Raw genomic sequence first — 23,602 nt, forward strand, 5'->3', positions numbered from 1 at the left:
ATCCAACAAACTCTGCACTCCACATTTCTTCAACCTCTCTCCACAGCCAGCTTTCCAAAGTCCCGATATCGTCTTACGTCACTTGCCTCTGGACTCCCTCTCCAATGTCTCCACATCAAATTGAAAACTAGGTGACCAGATTTGAGTACAATAATCCAAGTATGGCCTGACCACTTCCTTATACTCTACATGTAAGAGTACTTATCACAGCAGCACTACTACAATGTGCAGTCTTTGCAACACTAGCAATATGCCCTCTCTAAACTTCAGTCTATTGTCAACCATTACTCTCAAATCTCTAATTTCATCCATTTTCTGCATATGTGCATTGCATTATGGGATACCAAGGTAACTGATGTGAAATCATCAGCCTCTATATACAAGTAGTCCAGCTGGGAGGTGACTTCGCGTACCAAATGTCTGCTTACACATGGATAAAGAATTATTATCATTCGAGACCTCCAGGGAGGCTATAAATCACCCAAACCAGCTGTCATACCTTCCCTTAAAACATTCAAACAAACTTAACTTCCATGAACGACCCCCCCCCTCACAGTGTTCTCTCCCCACCTTCCATATAACAAAAAATTTCAGACGATATTCTATAACACCCATTCAAAAGTTTATAGATCTCTATCCTCCTGTTAACCAGTCAGTAATACACATACTTGCAATCTGTCCTCATAATCTCATTTCTGGATTATGCCAACATAATTCAGAAATAATCTTTGAAACTCTTCTTTGCACCCTTTCCACAGCTTCTTTATCCCCTTGGAACCCAGGAGACCAAATCTGTGCACAATAATCCAGGTGTGGTCTTATCAAAGTCTTATAAAGAGGCAAAATGACTTCCTTATCCTTACATGTCAAGGTTCGCTTCAACATCACAATTATCCTCTGAGTTATATTTGCAACTGCTATGTGACCTTTGAACTACTAAATTCCTATCCACCAATACCCCAAGATTCCTTGCCTTTTCAGTTTCTTGTAGCATAACCCTGCTAATATAATATGCCACTGGAACTCTAATGATGTCAAAGTACACATCTTTACGCTTACAAAAAATTAAACCGACAGCCATTTTCGTCTGCCCAAATTTCCAGTCTATTCAGATCATTTTGTTAATTGCTAAATATCAGTGGCATTCCTGATTGCCCTGCCTATCTTCGCATCATCGGCAAACAATTGCACATTTGATGTTAGATCCTGCCTGATGTCATTAATATATATTATAGATTGAACAATACCCTGAGGCAGACCACTGGTCACCTTAAATCTGGCAGATTCACGCCCACTGTATACCACTTTTTGATATCTGTCTGTCAACCATCCCCCTTATCCAAGTCAAGAGTTTATATTCCAATCCCATATTCTCCAGTTTAAGCAACAGCTTTTCACGTGCTATCCTATCAAATGCCTTAGAAAAATGCAACATTATCATAGTGTATCCATTCCCTTTATCCAACTTGGCCATAACATTGTTATAAAATATGAGCAAATTGCTAAAGCATGACCTTCCTTTAGTAAACCCATGCTGTTTCTTGCAGAGTATAGCATCTTTGTCTACCCATTTCTGATGCGAGTTCTTACCAACTTCTCTAAAATCTTCACTACCACACCAGGGATACTGTTAGGTCACTAGTTACACACATCAGTTTTTGCACGACCCTTGTACAATGGAACTATCAAACATTCCTGTGGTATCATTCCTGAGCTGAGACTCAAGTTATACAAACATGTAAAAGGCATAGCCAATTCTGCTGAGCATTCCTTTAGCAAATGGGCTGATATTCTATCTGTCCCTATTCAATAACCTGGACAAATTTTTATCCAGGTTATGCAACAGCTCTTCAATCTCATTTTCATGAACTTCTAACCCTTCATCCAATGTAGCAGTAGCACTGTGCACCATGTTACATACACCTGGTTTATATATCTTAGCAAAGTGAGCACTCTCATTTGCTGAAAAATCTTATTAGCTTCCAACACTCGAGTACCATCTGCATTCAATGAAATTATTCTTCCACATTCATTCTTTCTTTTGCTTGCAGCATAATGATAAAATTCTTTTGGATTGCCTTTAGCTTGCATAGTCAATTTTTTCCATACTCTGATTTAGCTCTTTCCTCACAATACTTGTGACTTTTCAGCAAGAAAAGTCACGAGTATCGTGAGGAAAGCTAAATATAAGGCCTGAGCTTTATATATTTCATAACTTCTCTCACTCTTTTTACGATAGTCTTTCCACAGCATCTTCTTCTTGTGGATCTCTTGCTTAATAAGGTTGCACATCCATTTCACTCCCAAGCTATTTATTCATTGAACACTAGGGATGCATTCAGATACCACCTCATTTAAGCACTTTTTTTAAAGATTTCCATGCATTGTTGACATTTTTCCCATTCAGTAACTGATACCATGGGACCAAAGATGATATTCTCTGAAGTTGATCATAATTTCCTGCTTTGTAGTTCAGCATGTAACTTGTTTTAATCAGAGCATCAATACAATTAGATACCTTCCAAGGAAGTACAGCATGATCACTGTCACCAATTGGTGGTAAAATAGCCATATTCTTGAGAGACCCCTTCTGATGCTATGAGCAAATCCAACGCTCTTTGACCTAGAGTTCCTTCTTTCACATGCTGCTTGAGAAAGTTGTCTCGCACAATTCAATAAATTCGTCTTCTTTCTTATCATGAGATTTCTCTTCTACCCAATCAATGTTTTGGAAATTAAAGTGATGCATAATGATCATTTGTTTGGTACCCATAAAGCTAAACTGGCAATGCATTTCTTCGTCCTCTGCAACTGAGCTGCCAGATCTGTAGCAACACCCCACCATATATTTCATTCCGTTAACCTCCACTTTGCACCAGATAGACTCAAACTCACCACTACACGGGACATTGTTACCAACCTTGTTTTCTTGTGTTTCTACCCTAACTGGACTTCAGCCATCTGCTTTTATCATTAGTAGCACTCCTCCTCCTCTCTTATCTCTTCTGTCATTCCTAAAAATAATATACCCGCTACACTCGATCCCACTTACCATATCTGATTCTGATAGACAGGTTTCACTAATGCCAACAATCTTAGGCTACTTCGTATTCAATAAAGCAACGAACTCAACCCCTTTGTTTCTAATGCTCCTGACATTTGTGCATAGACATAATAAATTACCACCTAGCCTATTCTTATAATTAGATATGCAATCTATTTGGTCTTGACCTAGAATTTTCTCATTTCCCTCCCCAGACATACTTAAAAGGTCCAAACCCAAAGCATATTTTTCCACCCCTTCACCACATACATAACCATGTTCGAAGACATTCATATCCTCATCACATTTGCATACCATAGCTGAACTTTCACACAAATTTTTCCCATTTCTCCCTTGATGATCTAGTTTCCCCAACTCTCTGCATTAGGTCTCATACCAAGAAGTAATTTATCCAGGCTTCTGATGCCAAATGAATTCAAGTGTAGGCTATCCATCTTATACAAGTCTTTTCTGCCATCAAACACACCCTACACATATTAAAAACTCATATCCATATCTTCTACACAGCCTGCACATGAAATCATTTGCTATCATTGCTCTCCTTAACTTAGTACTGTCATAACAAAACCGAGAATACAATTTCTTGGCATTTTTAATTTATAGTGAATAAAACTACAATGAAAAAAAAAAAAAAAAAAAAAAAAAAAAAAAAAAAAATCAACTACCTGTTTTTCGTCTTGGTATGGAAGACAAAGGATGATTATTTATCTCTTTTACTTCTTGATTTTCTTCTTTCTTCTGTGCTTCATTATTCTTCGTGTCTTTAAGTAACTCTTTTGAAAGACTTTCCCCATGTTTTTTCTCTTCAGATAAGTGATCTAATGGCTCTACCTTTGCTTCCTAATATGAATACATCAGAAAAACATTACATCAAAGAAACCTGATAACTACTGTTCAACAATGAGAGGTTTAAACAGTATGAAAAGAAAATATTTAGAACAGTCTCCTACCCCACCCCAAATATACATACATACAGTTAATCAAATTTCATTATGCCTATATGTTTACCTTTTTTGGTGAGCATTTTTTCCCTTCAAACTCAGTTTCTAAAGATTCATCATCGCTGTCAAGAATACGGTTTATTCGCTTCTTGGAATGGTTCTTTAATGAAGAAGAATTACCACTTTTGTTTTCTTCCTTTTTCAATAAGCATTTTTGTTTTTTAGATTCAGCTTCTATACATTCATCTTCATCACTATCAAGAATGCGGTTTACTTGTTTTTTAGGTAGAGTTTTCAATGGAGAAGAATCAGAATTTTGAATTACTCCATTTAGATGTTGTTCACTAATAATAAAAAGGAAAAATTATTATTATCCATTTATTTTACATATGTATAATAAAAGAGCATCTAAAATGATTTATTCATTATTTTAATATTACTGCAGGGATATTTTTATGGGGAGAACACCATTCTGGAATCCAATTTCTCAAAAATAGTTATGAGTATACCAATATAGTAAAATTCATGCTACACACTAATGACATTTAACATTCAAATCATTTATTTAGATATGTAATTATATAATTTATAAATAAATCAACTAATACAATGAGAGATTTGATCATCATCTCAGTAGTACTATGGATGGCATCTCTGCTCTCTCAATGAGTCTTTGAGGTTGTAGATGATTTTGCTGCCTAGAGCATGAAAGTATATGTTTCTGGTCTATAGCACAGAATTCCCAAAGGATCTAATCTTTAGCTCATCTATGATATTAAACATGCTATAATATCCTGTGCATTCCTTGAGAGTACATATAAACTGATAATGATAAATCTACAGTTAGACTAGTTTCATGTTCAAGGACTTTGTGACTTTACTTTTCTTATTAACCATATTACATATGACAAGGAGAAATATATACTAAATTAGCATATTCACAAATAGTCTAATTAAAACAATGGGATTCAGAAAATTTGTGAAGCAAATAGATGGCATGCATCAGAGTGGTAATAAGCAAAGTTAAAAATGCAACAAAGGAAACTTTTTTTCATTTGAAAATGTTAATAGTCTTAATATCAGTAATTCTTAATATTCTCTAAGGCAATTTAATATCTGCCACAGAGAATACTCAGAGAGCAATCTATATCATGGCATTGCAGTTAATTTAATAAATCTCTGTAAGGAAGTGGGAGGAACAGAACAGAATGCTCATTATTATTCATAATGGATCTTGACTGATTTTAATGTTTATTATTTTTTGTGCTACCATTTTTTAAAATAAAATTTCACTCTAGTCTCAAGGGATGATAAAAATAGTTACAGAAACAGAACTTTAAGAAAATATTTTTCTACATGCTAAAGTTTCGTATTTATATGAAATTAAAATGAATGAACCGTATGGGAATATGCTGAAACTGAAACACATTAATGTTTTCATTAGTATTAAAATAGCAGTGATTACAGTTTTGAGTGCAAAAATCATTCCAAGATCTTCAAACTAAACCAGAAAGCAAGATTAATATGTAGAACATATCACAAAAGGCTTGCTAAAGAAGTGCAAAACTGTAGCAGTCATGACTGATTACTACTTTCCAAGAATTCAGTCCTACTGACACTACCACTAATTGAGAGCAAATGATGTTTAGATTTGAAGTCTACCTATAAATGCAATTGCTTTTTATCTAACATGATATCTGTTAACCTCAAAGAAAGCTCACAAATAAATGTAAATTCACTATCTTAGTTTCATAGTCACTCCAAAGCCTTGATTTGGCCTCATCTTGATTTCCCACTACATTGTTTTCAAAGATACATCTGAGATGACATTTTGTGTCAAATGATCACTTTAGTGATAAGGTTGTACTTCTATCAACAGGATACTTCCAGAGTGATGGATGAGAAAATGACCTTACAGTGACTAGAGCTTGATCAGTGCTGAGGTGAAAGAGAAATTTTAAAAAGGCATGAAAACGGTCCTGATAAAAGTAGATGTCTAGTATAATGAACACCACTATAAAAAAAATGATGTGTTATAACAAGCAAAAGAAAAGTCCTGGCCTAAATCCATAGAACCAGTGCTATTTTAAGCTCACTATCATAAACAGTAAAAATTCAAGATCATCACAACAGTGAACTGCATTTCCCAGCAACTGATGTCACAGTCAGTAGGTAAAGGAGATGGTGGGAAACCATATACTGGTGACAGAACAGCATTTATGTATGGCAAGACTCATAAAAAAACAAAGGAAACTGCAGGAACCAAAGAGCACAAAACATATGAAAGTGTACAAATGCAAATAATAAAGGGAAATATAAGAAAGAACTAGATGAGTATAAAATTATAAAAATGTTACACCAAGTTAGCATAAATTAATGTCACTTACCTGAAATCATTGAAATGAACATGTTCCAAATATGTTCACACACAAAGCAGTTTTTACACTCAGGGCACCAGATTTTTGTTTCCTTTCTGATATTTTTTTTTTATTACATACATAACATTTGCGTGCAGGTTTTTTTTTTTTTATTTTTTTATTAGCCATTGGTGGTAGATTTTCGGGATAATGGTTGGAGTTAGCAGCGTTCAACCTCAGATGTCTAGCAGGATTGCCTGTTTTTCTGCTTGCTGAAGGCACATGTGCATGCAGCAATGCTTTCGTAATTTCTATTCTGTATTCTAGATATGTTATGGTAGACAAACATTTTTTCTTGTGCAGGAGGAAACTGTTCCAAATAACAAAATCCAATATATGTCCAAACACTTTTTTGTAATATTTTTTATGCTGTTTCCTCATTACAGAGTAGAATGATAGCTGCTGATCGCACCTGTCGACTCCACCCATAGTGTAGTTGTATGCACACACAGCAATGGGTTTTTCTTTCTTCAAACCATGCTTCTCCACGGATTCTGTTGATGGATTGTGCAGGGAAGACAGTAGAAAAACATCTTTTTTGTCTTTCCAACGTAGTGCAAAGGCTTTCCCTTGCTGATAAGCTCGGATTTCCCCCTTTCGATAGCTTTCCTGAAGTCATATCTGGAGGCATGTCTTGCCTTTTTGCATTTACAGTACCATAACTATCTGTACGATGTTGTAAAAGCAAATCAGTGAGTTCAGGACACATATAGTAATTATCCATTGTAATGCAGTAACCTTTCCCCAGTAAAGGGTCTAGCATTACTGCATGCATCGACAAGGGGAGATCCGAATATTTATCATGCTCGATTACAGTTTGCTTTCCCGTATAAGGTTTGAAATCCCAAAGCTATCCACTTTCCGATTCGCAAAGCATAAAAAATTTTACTCCATACTTCGCTTTCTTTTTTGGAAATATACTGCTTACATTTCAGTCTACCTTTGAATGGCATAAGGCTTTCATTGATACTCAAGTCTCTCTCAGGAATGTAGAGTGATCTACGTTTCTGATGGATTTTCATCAAATAATCATAAATTTTGTTGAGGACTGGGCAAGGATGTGTTGCCTGATTGTATTCCTCATTATTCTGAAAATCCAAATACTTCATGATGAGACTGAATTGTTTTTCAGTCATAACATCACGAAACATTAGCGTGTTCAGAATCCAGTCTGTAGACCAATACATTTCGAGAGCAGGCTTTTTCATGATACTTGCACAATCAAGAGTGCTATAAATGTAAGGAGCATGTCGATATATATTGGGTTCCAGAGTTTACTGCGAGAATGCGGACTGTACTCAACTTGCTGATGTTGTTGGCAAGCATAAAAGTTAGTCTGTTCCACTATGAAGGAAAGTATATCATCGTCTAAAAATAGACAGAAAGAGCTTAAAATGTTGCTGGAGTCAAACCGTGGACAAGCTGGTGTACGTTCAGTGGCGATCACCCATTTTTTGCATGAAGACATATCCAAAGTACCAGCAGAATCGCTATCTTCAGAGCTAGAAAGATTTCTCTTCTCATCGGTAGAACAAAAGCTGCTTGAAAGGTGAAGGCTCCAACTTTTCTGCATCTCACGAAGTTTTCTTTTCTTACCCTGAGTGTCACTGCTACTGCTGTTGCTGCTTGCCATCTCGTAAATGAATTGCATACTTACTAATTATTCCTTTCTTCTCAGCTCTAAGCTAACGTAGATTACTAACCCTCACTGAGAAACAGAACAATAGAACATGCAGCATGCTAAAGAGCCTCAAGCAATATCTGAATATTTTACAGGCAGAAATTTCTTGTTTGGTTTTCCACTTTCTTTATTCTGATATTGCATTTGAAGGATGACAGTGATTTTAAATATTAATTTTGTCTATTACCGAATATCACATAATTTTCTGATTTATAATAATCACCACATAATTTTAGTATCGAAAAATTAAAGTTATGTGGAACAATTACTAGAGATAAATAATAGTTTTCGGGTGTGTGATAGTGATGCAATGGGGGGTGGGGAGGGGGTGAAACTATCAGAGGTGAAATAAAGTTCAATTCTATTGTGAAAGGAAATGAAATTTCCCATTTGATGCATTTGATATACATATTTTGAATGATAAAAATAAGCAAAATATCACTGACTTTAAAAATTGGAGAATAAAATATCTGAATTATGCAGAAAATATCTACATATAAATTTAAATCATAACTGTTAATTTCATTTTGTAATGACCAATTATACAAGGAAACCAAGAAAGTGAAAGTACAAAGAACAGTAGATTACTATATAATATAAAGAAAAAATTTAGTGATATCATTAAAGAATTTCATGTTATTCTCTATAAAGCAAAGTTGCTCCAGCATGTCCTAAAGGAAATCTGTGAAGTATTATTCGATTTCGATGGTTTTGTACAAAAATAAAAATAATATAATCTGGAATGTTGGCAGCCGGTTTTCTTTTCTTTTTTTAAAAAAATATTTCAAATAATTATCGTGAATTAATTTCTTCAAGAACAAAGAAAAATGTTTTGTCTAGTAAGCGATTAGAAAAAAATTAACGCAAAAACATTAAAAATGAAATTGGTTCTCCAAGGTAAGGCAATATTTAAGTGAAGAAATTATGCAAGATCTTTATTTTGTCCAGACATTAAAATTGTATTGTACAATAAAAAGAGAAAACAAAAATATAAATAACTTCTCTATTTTTAGTCTATCCTATATAACTAAAATCCAGTTATCCAGCATAGAACAAGGAAGTGCGTTTCTTGTTATAGGCAACTGAGAGGCAGCTACGAACGTGAGATAATCCAATTAACCACTCTCTTCGAATGGACATGATGGTCAAATTGCACTTCTTATCCCGGTTCTTTCAACAGGTGGGTTGAATCATATCCAGATTTGGCTGAACGTCTATAGACGTCCTTGCCGTTTGAGAGGTTAACATGGAGCGTACACCCCACAGGGGGGGGGGGGGCAATTAGAAAATAATGCTGCATTCGTGACCTCATTACTGATATACTCAAAAAACTCACCATTGTCAGTGATAAATTGTCGATGCAATCCCGACTTTCCGAGAAAAAAAGCTGACATCACTATTACAGCAGTCAACATAAATACAGTATCTAGAAGAACTCTCAGAAAAGCAAAATGATGAGTCTATTAAAACTTTATTCAACATAAAAGGAACAATGGCATGGCTTTCTGACGAGACACAAACAAAATACCGAAATTAAACTAGCTTTGCAAAAAAAAAATACTGTTGCCCTTCCTGTCGTCATATTTAGTTGAATGTGGCTTTAGTGCTGTAAATGACTTGCTACTGAAAAAAAGAAATCATCTGGATATCACAAACCATGGGGATTTGAGATTGAAAATGACTAAATTAGTACCTCAAATAAAAACTCTTTGCAGCAGACATCAAGCTCAAGGATTGCATTAACTTGAATTTTATTTTCCTGAGTTCAGTTTGATTTATGTTTTATAATATACAAAGTGTAATATAAAATTTATATTCATTGAAGAAAGTCAAATTAAAAACAGTTACCTATGTTCTTTTTTTATTTAAAGTACATATTTATATTATACTTTTTCAGAATTAGCTGACTATTATGCTAGAGGGAGGACATCAAAATCTTTGAGGCATGGAGGTGGGGCATGATCCAAAAAACATTGGGAAACACTGCTCACTAGTTCAGGGAATATGCTGAAGACCATATTCCCTCAACTAGTCCTCATGCTCAATGCTCTAGTCTAGATGCAGTAATTTCCTCATTTCCAATATAGCTAGATGACCATATCTGTGCACAGAATTCCAAATTAAAGCTTGTTAGTGCATTATTCACATTATCCAGTATTATTCTCAGGGTATAGTACAAGCATTGTTGAAGTCTAGTCTCTGGAGGATTTTTAGGTGGTTCAACAGTTGCAAAAAAGCAATGTTGGAATCTTAATCTTTGGGGCATTGCAGTCTGGCTGAATAGTGGGTAGCGTTCATCATTCATTTGTCTGCTTCTTTTGTCAGCTGAAAATGCAGATCTTATTCAACCCATTCCCAAAAAGGGTGACAAATCGTTACCCACTGACCTCAATCCTATCTAAAGTGATGGAGAAAACCATAAATTCTCGACTTCTACCCTACCTTGAAGGTACCCAGCTATTAAGCGACCACCAGTATGGATTCCGTCGATGCTGATCAACAGGTGACCTGCTTATATATCACCCATCTCTGGACATATGCCATGGAAAAATTTGGCGAATCCCAAGTAGTTGCACTCGATATCTCTAAAGCCTTTAACTGGGTCTGGCACAAAGGCTTACTAAGCAAACTTCCATCATTTGGACTGTCTCAAGACTTTTGCAGATGGATTGCCAGCTTCCTGTCTGGACGTACGCTATGTGTGATGGTAGATGGTACCCTATTGTTGGATTCTAAATGAAGAGAAATGAAAATTACTAATACTTTCAGAATCCAACATAATCCTCCATGACAAAGGCAAGACTTGTAAATATTATTTATCTCTTGCTTATAGTGTATTATTCATATAATTGCCTTGAATTTTGTTTATTATTATTTAATAATATAATCTTAAGTAATGTTATAGTAATAATAAGGCTCTGTATAAAAATATTATTCTTTTTACTTTATTATATAATAATATCATAAGAAGCATGATATTATTATATAATATTATGAAGCATGCATGTATGTTATAGAATTTGTGTTTATTATGATTGAATGCGATTTATATGAACTATGGATTATTTCTTTATTTGTATTTCTGAAAGAGAATGTATATGTGTAAGTTTAATGTACCCTATGTGAACTATGATATTTTTTATTTAACATTACTGAAAGAGAAAGTAATTTTATGTAATTTTTCTGATTGAATTTGATTGGCTGATGTCAAGGAAACGGAGTTAATTTTATATAGCGCATGCGTGGAGCGTGAGCTATGGTATTCGAAGGGAGAAGGAGTTGATATAAGCTGAACTGGATTTTGGCGGGAAGAATAAAGGTATTTTATTGGAAAACAAAAGTAAACAGAAGAGAAACATTCAGGACAGCAAGAAGGGGATATGGAAATGCCGTAAATCGATTAAGAAAGAACTGGGAAATTAATAGGCAATTAGGAATATTTATACGGAATTCTAAAATTACGACGAATTCCAATTGTTTTGAGGAAGAATAGTGCTAAGCTGAATTTAATGCATAGAAGAAAACAACGAATAAGTAGATTACCAAAAATGAGTGCGTCAAGACTTGTGAAGCTCTATGTTTAATATTTCAGTTATTATAGTGAAGATTTCTTTTGAATAGTGCTACTTCAAAGTGATAACAAATTGCAACTACGGTTTTAAGTGTGCCTATAGTGAATCCAATGTGTAAAAGATGTAACCCGGTAAGAGCAGTCCATTTTTTTATATTTCAGCGTGAAGAAATAAGAGTTAGCTCACCTGATATCTTAACGTTAACTGTGGCGTTCTACTAAAAATAGCCGAAGTATGGAGCTTTAAAGTGTTTCCCCCTTGAAGTGATAACTGCCTCATAATTAAATTAAGTGTTAGTTGACTAAGAGAGAATTAGAGAATTCTACTTTAAGAATAATTACTGTGAGCTGTAACATTGAACTGTGTGGACCATCTTCAATTATTCGGATGAATATAGTATTGACAGCTGAATGTGCGATGCCTAATGTTTTATGTTTGTTATGGGTATTTGGGCTAAGCTGATTTGCATTTTCTTGTTTTTAAAGTTTTACGTAAATGTACATGTTCTATAACCCTGTATTAAATGTTTATTTTATTGGATTCAATTTGTTGTTTGCCTAATTTTTCTTCATTGCACTGCTCATAAAGACCTCCCGGAAGCCTTAAATATTTATTTTAAACTCAGCCTGTAGAAAAGTGAGATTGCTAAAGTTAGTTGATGATTGATTCTATATTATATAGACTAATCTGAATATAGGGTGGCGCAGGATAATATAAATTTCTCTATATTTGGATTAGTAATTAACCAACAATTAATTAAGATAATAAAAAACATATAATTTAAATAAGAACTATGTTCTAACAAGATGGCGGATTCAGAGCCAGGACGTATGATCCAACACTATCCTTCCACCATCCAACCAATGCTAGGGTCCCACAAGGTTCGGTTCTCTTCCCGACCCTCTTCCTTGTGTATATCAATAACCTACTTCAGTTGACCTCCAATCCAATACACAGTTTTACAGATGATAGCACATTGCACTCCTCGCTTTCATTTGATAAACCTTACTCTGCACAACTCACTTCAACCCGCAGATCAACCACAACTTCCCTTAATTCGGACCTCCAAGACATCCTCCGACGGGGATCAGATAACCTCGTCAATTTCAACGCTAGTAAAACCCAGTTCTGTCTTATTTCCCACAAAAAAGAACCATTTTCCCCGGTATTATTTTTGATAACACTCAAATTCCCAGACAAGATGAAATTTCTCTTCTCAGAATTACCATGTCATCAGGCCTCTCCTGGCACAAACACATCACAACCATTGCATCCTCAGCTTCCAAAAAACTAGGCTCTCTTTCGCTCAAGACGTTACTTCACTTCAAAACAGCTGCTAACCTTATACAAATCTCAAATCAGCCCAGCTATAGAATATTGTTCTCACATTTGGAATGGGGATCCTAAAAGCTCCCTCAAAATGCTTGACTCAATACAGAGGAGAGCAATTAGACTGATAAATGATCCAACTCTTACCAACTCACTCCCCACTTTCACATAGACGTTTAGTCTCTGCAATTTGTATATTCTACAAATATTTTCATGGAAAATGCTCATCTGAAACAGCATCAATAATTCCTCCATTCTGTGCTAAACCCAATGGAACACGTACAGCCACCTCTCAACATCCCTTTCACAATACACCTCGAAACCCACAGAACAAGTTTCTTTTCCTCCTCCTTCATTCCTGTTACTACTGCAGAAGAGTCTTCCCCTTGATGTATTTCCCAAGGAATACAATATACAGGCTTTTAAATCGAATGTCAACAAGTTTCTCCTTTCCCATCCCACTACTACCCATCATATACGGTACTAAAGTACTATAGGTTGACCAGCCAGCCTCTCGTAAATGGGCACAACATAAAAAAAAAAAAAATCACTTTAAGGATATGATCCTCTATTTCTTTCTCCTATTGGTTAATAGTTTTAACTAGTAAATTTAGTGACATTCTATTCAGATGTTGAATTCATTTGATTCTATAATTATCTATTTTTTGTAACACAGGTTCTTGCTGAAGTATTCATAACAATTCTGTTTCTCATACAAACAGAAACAGGATAATAAATTGGAAATGAACACTGGACCACAAAAGGGATTAAAGATATATAATTATACAATATTCACTGAAAAAACCATATCAAATAAAAATTATGTCCCCTAATTTTAATCATTAATTTGATTTAGATCACATTATAAGAATTTTTTAAGGTTATAAATTGGCATTTTACATAAACAAAATGAAAAGACAAAAATGTTTTCAATTTTTTTCCCCCTAAGTAAAACATGTAACATATAACTTCCATAAATACTATAAAATAACCTGCCTTTTTGGCTTTAAGTAGTTCTCAATCCCATTCTGAGTTGGTTTTACACTACTTATACTTGTTGATGAAGTGTTAAAAAACGCTCTGTAACGAAACATTAAACACTGCTTTAATAAAACTGATAATTATTCAAGCAAAATAGAATAAAAAATTCTATTTCAGAAAAATACTTTCACTTAAAGATGCTTCTTAGATTATGTAGTACTACTGAAATTATAAATAACCTGCTAAGCAAATAATGAATTAATGAATGTATTGTTGCACATCAAAATACTAATTTTAGAAAGAAAAAAATATAGCTTATCAGCAGTTTGAAATAAGCATATTTTACATAAATATCCAGTGAAAGTGGATTTTTTTTTTTTTTTTTTTTTTTTTTTTTTTTTTTAGGATTAAGAAAACACTGAACATCTAGAAAAATAACGGAGAAAAGATGGGGGGGGGGAGCACAAATAAGAATAAGATTCCAATCATCATCAGCTACTCACAGCATGCTCATGAAGTGTGCAGGAAAGAATTATCTAAACAGTAATATTGAAGGCATTAATATGTTTGAGAAAGAGGTGCAGACAGATGCTGGTTAAACATAACCAGTCTTTTCTGTTTGCATTTCTTCCTCCTGGAAAATATGTAGAACAAATGTGTGTGAGTAAAGTGAATGAATGAATGGGTGGAAGATGAATATGGAAAATGTCAAAGTGGAAGAATGAATTGAAATGAATGAAGAGTATGTCAGAGTTTGCTCAATACATTGATGTCTTGATATTATTAGTGATGTACAGACAGTGATATATATATATATATTATTATTACGGGCAACTCCAGGGAGTCATTAGACTCATCGAGGGAGGCCCCAAATCATTTTCATCACAACTATTCGACATTCATACAGTATCTATCATACCTCACCTTAAACTCATTCACTGTCACAGCATCCACCACAGACTCAGGGAGCGCATTCCACTCATTCACTACTCTAAAAGTAAAGAACCCAGCTCTAACACCTTTACTAACCACACTTTTGCCCAGTTTCCATGGATGTCCCCTAGTCCTCCCACAACCAGCCCTGTTCTCAAAAATATCTTCTGAATTAATTTTATAGAAACCCTTCAGTAATTTGAATGTCTCAATCATATCTCCCCTCCTCCGCCTATCAACCAATTTTTGCAACCCACAAATCCTCAACCTGTTCTCATACGGTTCATTCCACAGACCTGCTATCATCTTGGTCACTCGCCTCTGGATCCTCTCCACCTCCTCCCCATCAAGAAGAAACCTAGGTGACCAAATCTGAGCACAGTAGTCGAGATGAGGTCTTATCAAGGCTCGATACAGAGGAACAATAACCTGCTTGTCTCTGCTTGTCAACGTATTCTTCAGCAACCAAGTGATTTGATGAGCTGATTTGGCCACTTTTGCAATGTGTCCCCTAAATTTCAATTCCTTATCCACCAACACTCCTAAATCTCGTGCCTCATCAATTTCCTGGAGCACGGTTCCACCAATGCAGTAAACTGCAAAAATATATATATATATATTTTTTTTTTTTTGTTAAGCGAGAGAAATATGTGAACATTTAAGGTATGCAACAAAGTGGACTTAATCACTATATGAAGAAAATTAGAAGTGTTGTAGGAGTTGAGATGCGATTGAAAGATAAGAGCTCAACAAGCAAGTGGAAGAGAATTGTAAAAGGGGACATAATGAATAAAATGGTTATAAGAAAAATGTAGAGAGGATATGGAAAAAAAAACTGAAGAGAGAGCGAGATCTGTGCAAAGAACAAGTGAATGATTTGTATGAATATCAGAAAGGTGTGAAAGAGAGGTGACTGAAAAAAAAAAAAAAAAAAAAAAAGTTCATAATGGACAGAATTATGTCAAAAGGTTAAAACTATTTGGACTAATATACACTGATGTCCAAAACCTAAGGACAAACACTATTTCTAAAAATTACAACTGCAAATTCATATGAATCAGTTTGTGGCAATTTGCATAATTAATGATTTCAAGTAGAAAGTGAGTACACATTCAGATTTCCGAATCACACACAAAGGGGTCATGTGGTAGCACTTAACATGATAACAGGCAAAGGCTGCACTTAGCAAATTATGTTGGAAGGAAGCTCTTTTCATGAAGGAATAAAAGTTGAAAATGTGGATGTCTTTTAATGTCTCAAAGATGATATCATGTAGGGAAGAATTATTGGAAAGCCTGAAGAAAGCCACAGAATTACTGACCAGAGAGTTTGGAATTTCACATAGCATTGTATCCAGGCTGAGGGCAGCATCTGAAGTCCATGGAATGTGTTCAAGACAGAGGTTGCCCTTGTTCTATCATGGAGCATGAAGACAGATTTTTGGCTATAACAGTAAAACCCCAATCAATGCACCATGGTAGGTCAGCTTGCAAGTTGGCTCCATTCAAGTACAGGTATATGGATATATCGACAAACTGTGGTAAGATGTCTGCAACAAGTACCTAGGTTTTAAGGCCTGTAGTCTGCATCCTTTTATCCAGATCTCATTGTAGAGCATGTTTTCAATGGTGTTGTATCCATAAAAATTCTTACAAATACTCCATACAAGTTTGAACACAAACATGCAACAAAAGAATAGGTATTCTGACTGATATAGCAGCATGTCCACAACATAAAGAGGGAAGTGGTTTATTGTGAACCAGTGTATGCAAATTACATCACATCATCAAATTCCTGATGATGCATCCTCAAAATGTAAACAGAATATGATAGAAACATCCTCAAGAGGTATATGAAGCAATAATGTAAAGTTTTCATGTATTTCTACTTGGACCAGATATCAAAATCTCCAATTTTGACATCAAATCTAGTGCGACCTTCCTTCATGTGATCCACATAGATGATGAATAATAGTGGAGGTAGTGTTCACTCGTCTTAACCTGATTTAATTTTAACTCAAATATAGACTATATATTGCTCAATATAATGTTTTATTTATACCATGTAATTCGATCTTTTTCTCTTGGTACCTTCTTCTATGCTACTGTCAGACCTATAAAATTTAAATACAGATTGGATTGTAACAAATTTTATATTTGTTACAATCCAATGATTCTCAAATATAATACTTGATGTATTAATATAAAATTTTTTCTAATTACCTTAAGGATTTAGTAAAAAAAAGTTCCAGTAGTACATGACGTTCTACATCAGTTGTTCTCAACCTTTTTTCCATTTGTGTACCCCTTTTAAACCCATTTCTATAAATTGTACCCCTTGTTTTTAAAATAGCTGTTTTTAAATACTGATACTTTTGTTTCAGTGCCTATATTAATGTAAAATAGTGGAAATGAGGTAATAAGTTGGGAAAGGAAAATTACTACACTAAGATTACAAACCACAGATTTAATTTTACAATATTCATAAAAGCGGCGATTCAAACTTAACATTTATTGTTCCATAACTAATGTTTTGCATTTTGTTTACTTTACTTGTTTTTCCGCCATTACTGATTATTTTTCGTGTACCCATGAATGGCCCAGCATGTATTCCCACCGGGGGGGTACACGTACTGCCAGTTGGGAACCAATGCTCTACATCATCAGTTCACACATCACTGTTGAATATACCAGTTTCTGTTTTTATGGTTTAATTTGAAAGTTTTAATGAAGATGCCCTGATACTATGGAAAAATATTTAAACTCATAAAAAAAATAAAAAAAAAATATATATATATATACACAGGGTGTTCGGGATAAATTTGACATATTTATAATTAATTATATTTTTCCGTAAGTTACATGTATTAACACACACTTCTCTTCATTTAAAAGTTTGGACCCTTCTTCATTCATATACAAGATGTCAGAAAGGATGGATAGCTGGAACCCACCTGAATCATGGAAGAGAATAACTTGTATTATGATGATTCGTGCCCGCCATCAAAATAAGGATATTACGACTGCTGCCCAATGCTCCCTGAATACAGTAAAAACAATCAGGCATGAACTAGAGACTTGCAATGGTGACTACGAGGATGTAGCAAGAAGAAAGATCCCTAGCAGACGATCTGATTGCGTTCGTACAGCAGAATTCCTCGCAAATCTGCAGGAACAGGTGTTGAAGAACCCTGGCATTGGAATTCGGGCTTTGTTCGTGGAGTTGCTAACTGTAGTCAAGCCCTGGATAGCAAGGGTAGCCAATGGTAGGCCGTATGTATGGCAGCAGGATTCGGCCCCTTGCCACACCTCTGGGAAAAGTCAAAAATGGTTGTCTGAAAATTTCTACGACTTCACCAGTCCAAATGTTTGGCCTCCAAACTCCCCATACCTTAACCCCATGGATTATTTTGTATGGGGCGCAGTTGAAAAAGACACCAATCGCACTTCCAGTAATACAAAAGCCCAGTTAATGGATAAAATTAAAACAGTTTTTGCGGCCCTTCCCAGGGAGACTGTAGCATCAGCTTGTTCGAGGTTCCGAAGCAGAATTGAAGCTGTGATCGATGCTAATGGTGGTTATTTTGAGTAAATCTTGTTGATAGTATTGTAATTAACTCTGCCTGTAATGTTTTTTTGTCAATTCATTAAATTTAATAGATACAAAGAAGATTTTCTTTTTCCTTACGAAACTGTCAAATTTATCCCGAACACCCTGTATATATATATATATATATATATATATATATATAAGGTAAATTCATTTTCAACTATCTGCCTTAAAGTGAAAATCTGATCTTGACAGAACATAGCTTGTTCTTAGTAATATTTCCAATCCTCTGTGGCATCAGAAGACTCATTGCAGGAAGTTAAATGCTTACAAACCAACCATAATTACTATCATACCTTGTCCTAATATTCACTGTACTGGAGCATTCACCACTTGCCATGCAAAATATATTTTTCATTTCCTTACTCACATGACCTTTAGAGTTTTGACAGATGACTTCTCATTTCCCCCTTTATTTATCTCAAAGGTGCTTCTCACCAACTTGCAGTCTCAATCACATTACCTCTTCTCCTCCTATCTAATAAGTTCTGCAGACATTCCCTTAATCTGTCCTCATCCTTACCCATCTATATACTCTGTCTAATCCTTATCATCCATAAAGCAGGTGATCAGATACATGAAATGAAATCCAAATTTGGTCTGATTATTGTCCTTATACGGTAGAACAATTTATATCCTTATCCATACTTGTCAGGATTCTTTGCAATATAGCAGTAATTCTGATAATCTTTACAACTTTTGTAATGTATTTTTGAACTTCAGTTCCCCATCCACCAAGATTCTGCACTAAAGTTCTTCCAACATGATAAATCTCATCCATCTTCTCTCGATTTCAAGCAATGATTACTTGAAAACAGTGTAGTTTATTATCCACATCAAATATTATATCACGTCCTAAATATGAAAACTAAGCTCTAAAAGTGACAATTATTATTTTACTTTGTAAGTGATATTTAGCCCAGAATGCTATATTTTTAATTTTCTTTGATGAAATTCGAAAATTGTATTCTTTGCTTTGGGTATTTTCTTGAGTGCTTTCTATAAAAATAAAAACTATGAGTTAATACTTCCAGAAAGCAAAAAAATTATTACATATACTAATTATTAGCTGCTTATGTAATAACATCTTACATTCGTTTCTCCGCGAAGTGCAGACAAAATTTTATACGCAGAACTGTAAAACGTTTTTACCTGGGTATGCGATATTGGGAAATTCTAGTCATATACAGCTGTTGTAATATTTTTTGGCCATTTCTACATATTAACATATCTAACAAGAAAATACTTAAACGATATGTAGACTTGAAACATTTTGATTTCATAATAAGTAATTGCACAACTGTACAAACTGTATTAAAATTATACATGAAGCATAATGTTTAGGCGCCAAATTTGACATCCACAAATAAGATACGTAGGCCACTTACTTTAAGGTTACTTGAGGCATGGTTTCTCTAATAAATCGCTACAAAATATAATTTGAAATGATTACACAGTTACAGAATCGGCAATTAAACAATTCGAAATAATTATATGTATAGAAAACTGAAAATTATAACAATTTATATAATTTCACAAGATGGAACGCGTAACCCTTTCCGAACAGCTTGCGAAAGCGCCGCGTACACTGTTTTCTAGAAAAGATAAATACTTTATCGTCAACTACATTAAGACCTACAGTAGTTGACACCGAAGTTAAAACTAAAACTGAAATTTCTGTTTCAATTTAGTTTTAATTTCAATGGAAATTCATCATTTCTGTTTTAATATATAATTTAGCAATGCTCATTACATGCTACATAGGAAAATCTTAAGAAAATAACAGAGAGAGGAAAACATGAAGTAAACACTAAAATAAATTGAAAAAGATATTTCAGTTTCAATCACTTAATTTACAGTGCTATAATAGTGTATCACAATTACTTGAATAAAGGTACAACGAGATCATGAGCTTGTATTCATAAATTGGCTTGAAAAACTGGAAAGCAAAATATTAACTTAAAAGTACTAATATCAATCGACACAAATTCCAAGTAAACACACATAAACACTAATGTTAAATTCATATTTCACTGCTTTGGTTTAAACTTTAATAGGAACTTACAAGCAAGTGGGAATTTCGAATTACGTTTTCTAGGCTTTGAATACAACATGTTAAAAATGATATAATAATAATACAAAAAACATATTTTGCTACCTACTTTAAGGTTTTCTGCGCCATGCTTTGGTCATAAGTCTATCTCTAAAATGTAAAGCAAAATTACTGCAACTGTATATATATGTATAAATAAACATCTGGAAATTATTCATGAATGTTTTCTATTTAAACAAGTTCTTGCTTCTGTCGAATATCAAAACGTGATATACCAAACAAGCCAACAAAAATATAATTACTTGAGATAATGTAATGGATGGACAGGAGATTCGAGAGTGTTGGATCTAGTCATAGTATCAGAGAACTTATCAGCAACCAATTTACCTACACTGTTTCCACTTAGGGAAAGCGACCATGTAGTCCTGATATGAGAGTTTGCCAGATATGTAGAATTTTCTAAAATAGAGTATGTGTGGAATTACAAAGCTGATGATTATGACAAGCTGAGGAGTCAGCTTTCAGCAATACCATTGCATAAGAATTTGGAGGGGAAGAGATGGTGAGGCATGGGAGGTTGTCAAGGGGTGTTAAAGGAAAGCAGTATCAGACTGTATATCCAGAGTAAGGAGGATAAATCAAGTAGAAGTAAGATGGATGAATAGCATTATTAAGCAGGAGATGCAGATTAAGAAAAGGTCGTGGAGGGGAGTATAAAGAAAAAGATGATCAGCGTGACCATTCGCAGTACAAGGCACAGGCAAGAAGGAAGCTAGTTGATAATTTCATAAGGTGTTCTTCTAAGGTGTTCTTTCACTATGTGACAAAAAGGAAGAATGGCTATTGAAGGTTGATTTTAAAAAGTGTTAAAGGTAGGAAATTAACAGAAGCATATCAAATAGTTGAGTTACTAAGTGATAATTTTGCAAGGGTGTACCACATTGAATTATGATCTTGCAATGCTAGATGTGACACCAACTGATGGGAGAATATAGATTGAAGAAACAGAGGTACTTAAGATAGAACCTTAATGTAAAAGCTGTTTTAAGCCTTAGTTCTGGTAATGTTTCGATGAGGTAGAAAGAAGGGAAAATAATCCCATTGCATAAAGGAGGCTTCAAAAAAGAAGTAGCAAATTATAGGCCATTCAGTATGGTGGAATTTGCCATTCCACCTTTCCACGTAGAGTGGCAAATTACCCAAACAGGCAACGCATTTCACAGTCCAACCACACTTCATTCAAAAAAGGCAATTTTTGACTTCACCTCTTTCTCATCATTTCCATTTCGAGAATGTAAACTTTCCAACCTTCACAGTGACATCTGTTTAGGTCATGGGCAGTTTCACTACAAGATAGCTTAAACAGTAACCTAATTCGAAGTGACTCAGTCATATCATTTTAGTACCTATACATTATCCATAGACTTTAGATTTTTCAATTTAGTTGAAATAAACTAGAATTTTGCAAAACTAGAAGAAGAAACGTTTAGATTTTTTGCTACAATTTAATATTTGAGAGAATGAAAGTAGTTGTCAGGATTGCTTTATCAACATTTTATTTAGGTTAATTTATCAAGGCACTATATTAAAAGATATACGAATGTTAAACCATTAAAGCAAAAATTCAAAACACCAATGGCATGCTTGCTAACTGTCCTAATGTCGTGGTATTCCTACGACAATGGGGCAGTTGCTTCAATGTCGCACAGTGGCATAGCGTTCTTACACTACCGGTAATAAACTCACCTTTTGTGAAAATTGAATTGAACAATTGAAATGGATATACCATGCTATTGCTTGAGCTTGTGAAAGTAATATTCTGGCAAATGCTTCTCCACACCCCCAATGAAAAACAGTGAGTGTGAGGTCAATTGTTTTAACGCAACCAGTGTCCTAGACATATTTGTAAATATTTATACTGCTTGAATATTAGAAAAAATATTGAATTTTATTCAAAAACTACAATATGTTTCATCCAGAGTAACACGGACATGTCAAGAAGAAAGATCAGTAACTAGTTACATTCAAACATGAATTATATGAATGAATCATGTAGCATGTGTTTACTAGAGTTCAAAGGAGAATGTATTGTGGAGCTGATTCATCTCTGTAATACTATTTCCAAAAGATAAAAAATTCCACCTGTACTGTTATCTGCAGTGTAATTAGTCTCTTTCAAATGCCAGTTATTCTAATTTGGATAAACATCCTTGTCTGTTTCTAACATTTCCTAAACATTTCCTAACATCTAAATATTTCCTAACACATTACCTCCAAGAAACGCAAAATATCGGGTATTGAAGAACATGGGATTACTAATACTACAGCCAGGATTCTTTAGCATGACACAAAATTATTACACAAATGAATCCACAAATATGAGCGTCTTTTTAAAGAAAGTTCATGGCCCAAATTTCGACATTAATGTGGACTTTCCGTGCAAAAAAAAACGTGCATAATATTAAACCATATGGTTTAATATTATGCACGTTTTTTCCCTCCCCTGATTGCATGTGGAAGTAGTGTTTGCACTCCTCAGTGCTAAACCTCCTGAAGACAGACTTAGATTAAAGGTCAAGTCTAGTCGCCGACTAGAGGAACTTTTTCTAAGCCTTTTTTCGAGCGGTTCTCGAGTTAGTCGATCTCTGGCGCGGAAAAGCGGGTTTTTGTCTCCTGAAAAGAAACTCGGCTTTTTCGTCCTGTAAACTCAAGAAAATCGACCGTAGAACCCACCTGTTTCAGACATTAAATATGTTGTGTTAGGGTTAGGGACCACAAGATAGCGCCACTTGTTCAGTTCTCTCTTCACTGGTTGCTGCTTAATTAGTAATAGCCTTAGGCCAGCTATCCCTGATTGGTTACCAGTGGAGATTGAACTGCCCATTCATTCTCCAAAAGTTAGATAAGGCTAAAACGGCCTCGTCTATCCCTATACAGGAATAAAAAAGGCATTAGCTGATTTTTTAGCTGACACTTCGTTTGTTCCTACTTGTTTCGGTTTCACTTGGTTGTCTCTCAATTG

At 34.6% G+C, this 23,602-nt stretch overlaps 1 protein-coding gene across 2 annotated transcripts in view; it reads right to left on the bottom strand.

Annotated features, from left to right (window-relative positions):
* DNAlig1 (DNA ligase 1) overlaps window positions 1-20,099 on the bottom strand; it is a 114,656-nt gene extending 94,557 nt beyond the window's left edge. Inside the window, exons 1-4 of one of the 2 annotated variants that reach the window (XM_090407011.1) lie at window positions 19,680-19,790; window positions 14,001-14,084; window positions 4,073-4,349; window positions 3,730-3,904 (exon numbers count right to left, since the gene is read on the bottom strand). In XM_090407011.1, the coding sequence (XP_090263137.1) occupies window positions 3,730-3,904; window positions 4,073-4,349; window positions 14,001-14,084; window positions 19,680-19,756 (613 nt within the window). In that variant the 5' untranslated portion in view covers window positions 19,757-19,790. Of the gene's footprint in view, window positions 1-3,729; window positions 3,905-4,072; window positions 4,350-14,000; window positions 14,085-19,679; window positions 19,791-19,915 lie in introns of those variants that run through there. The other variant, XM_090407012.1, reaches the window with a different exon arrangement.
* Window positions 20,100-23,602: the final 3,503 nt, after the last annotated feature.

This window comes from Typopeltis vanoorti, chromosome 17 (assembly GCF_054136105.1).
Source record: "Typopeltis vanoorti isolate ZY-2024b chromosome 17, IOZ_Tvanoo_1.0, whole genome shotgun sequence".
Lineage (NCBI taxonomy): Eukaryota > Metazoa > Arthropoda > Arachnida > Uropygi > Thelyphonidae > Typopeltis > Typopeltis vanoorti.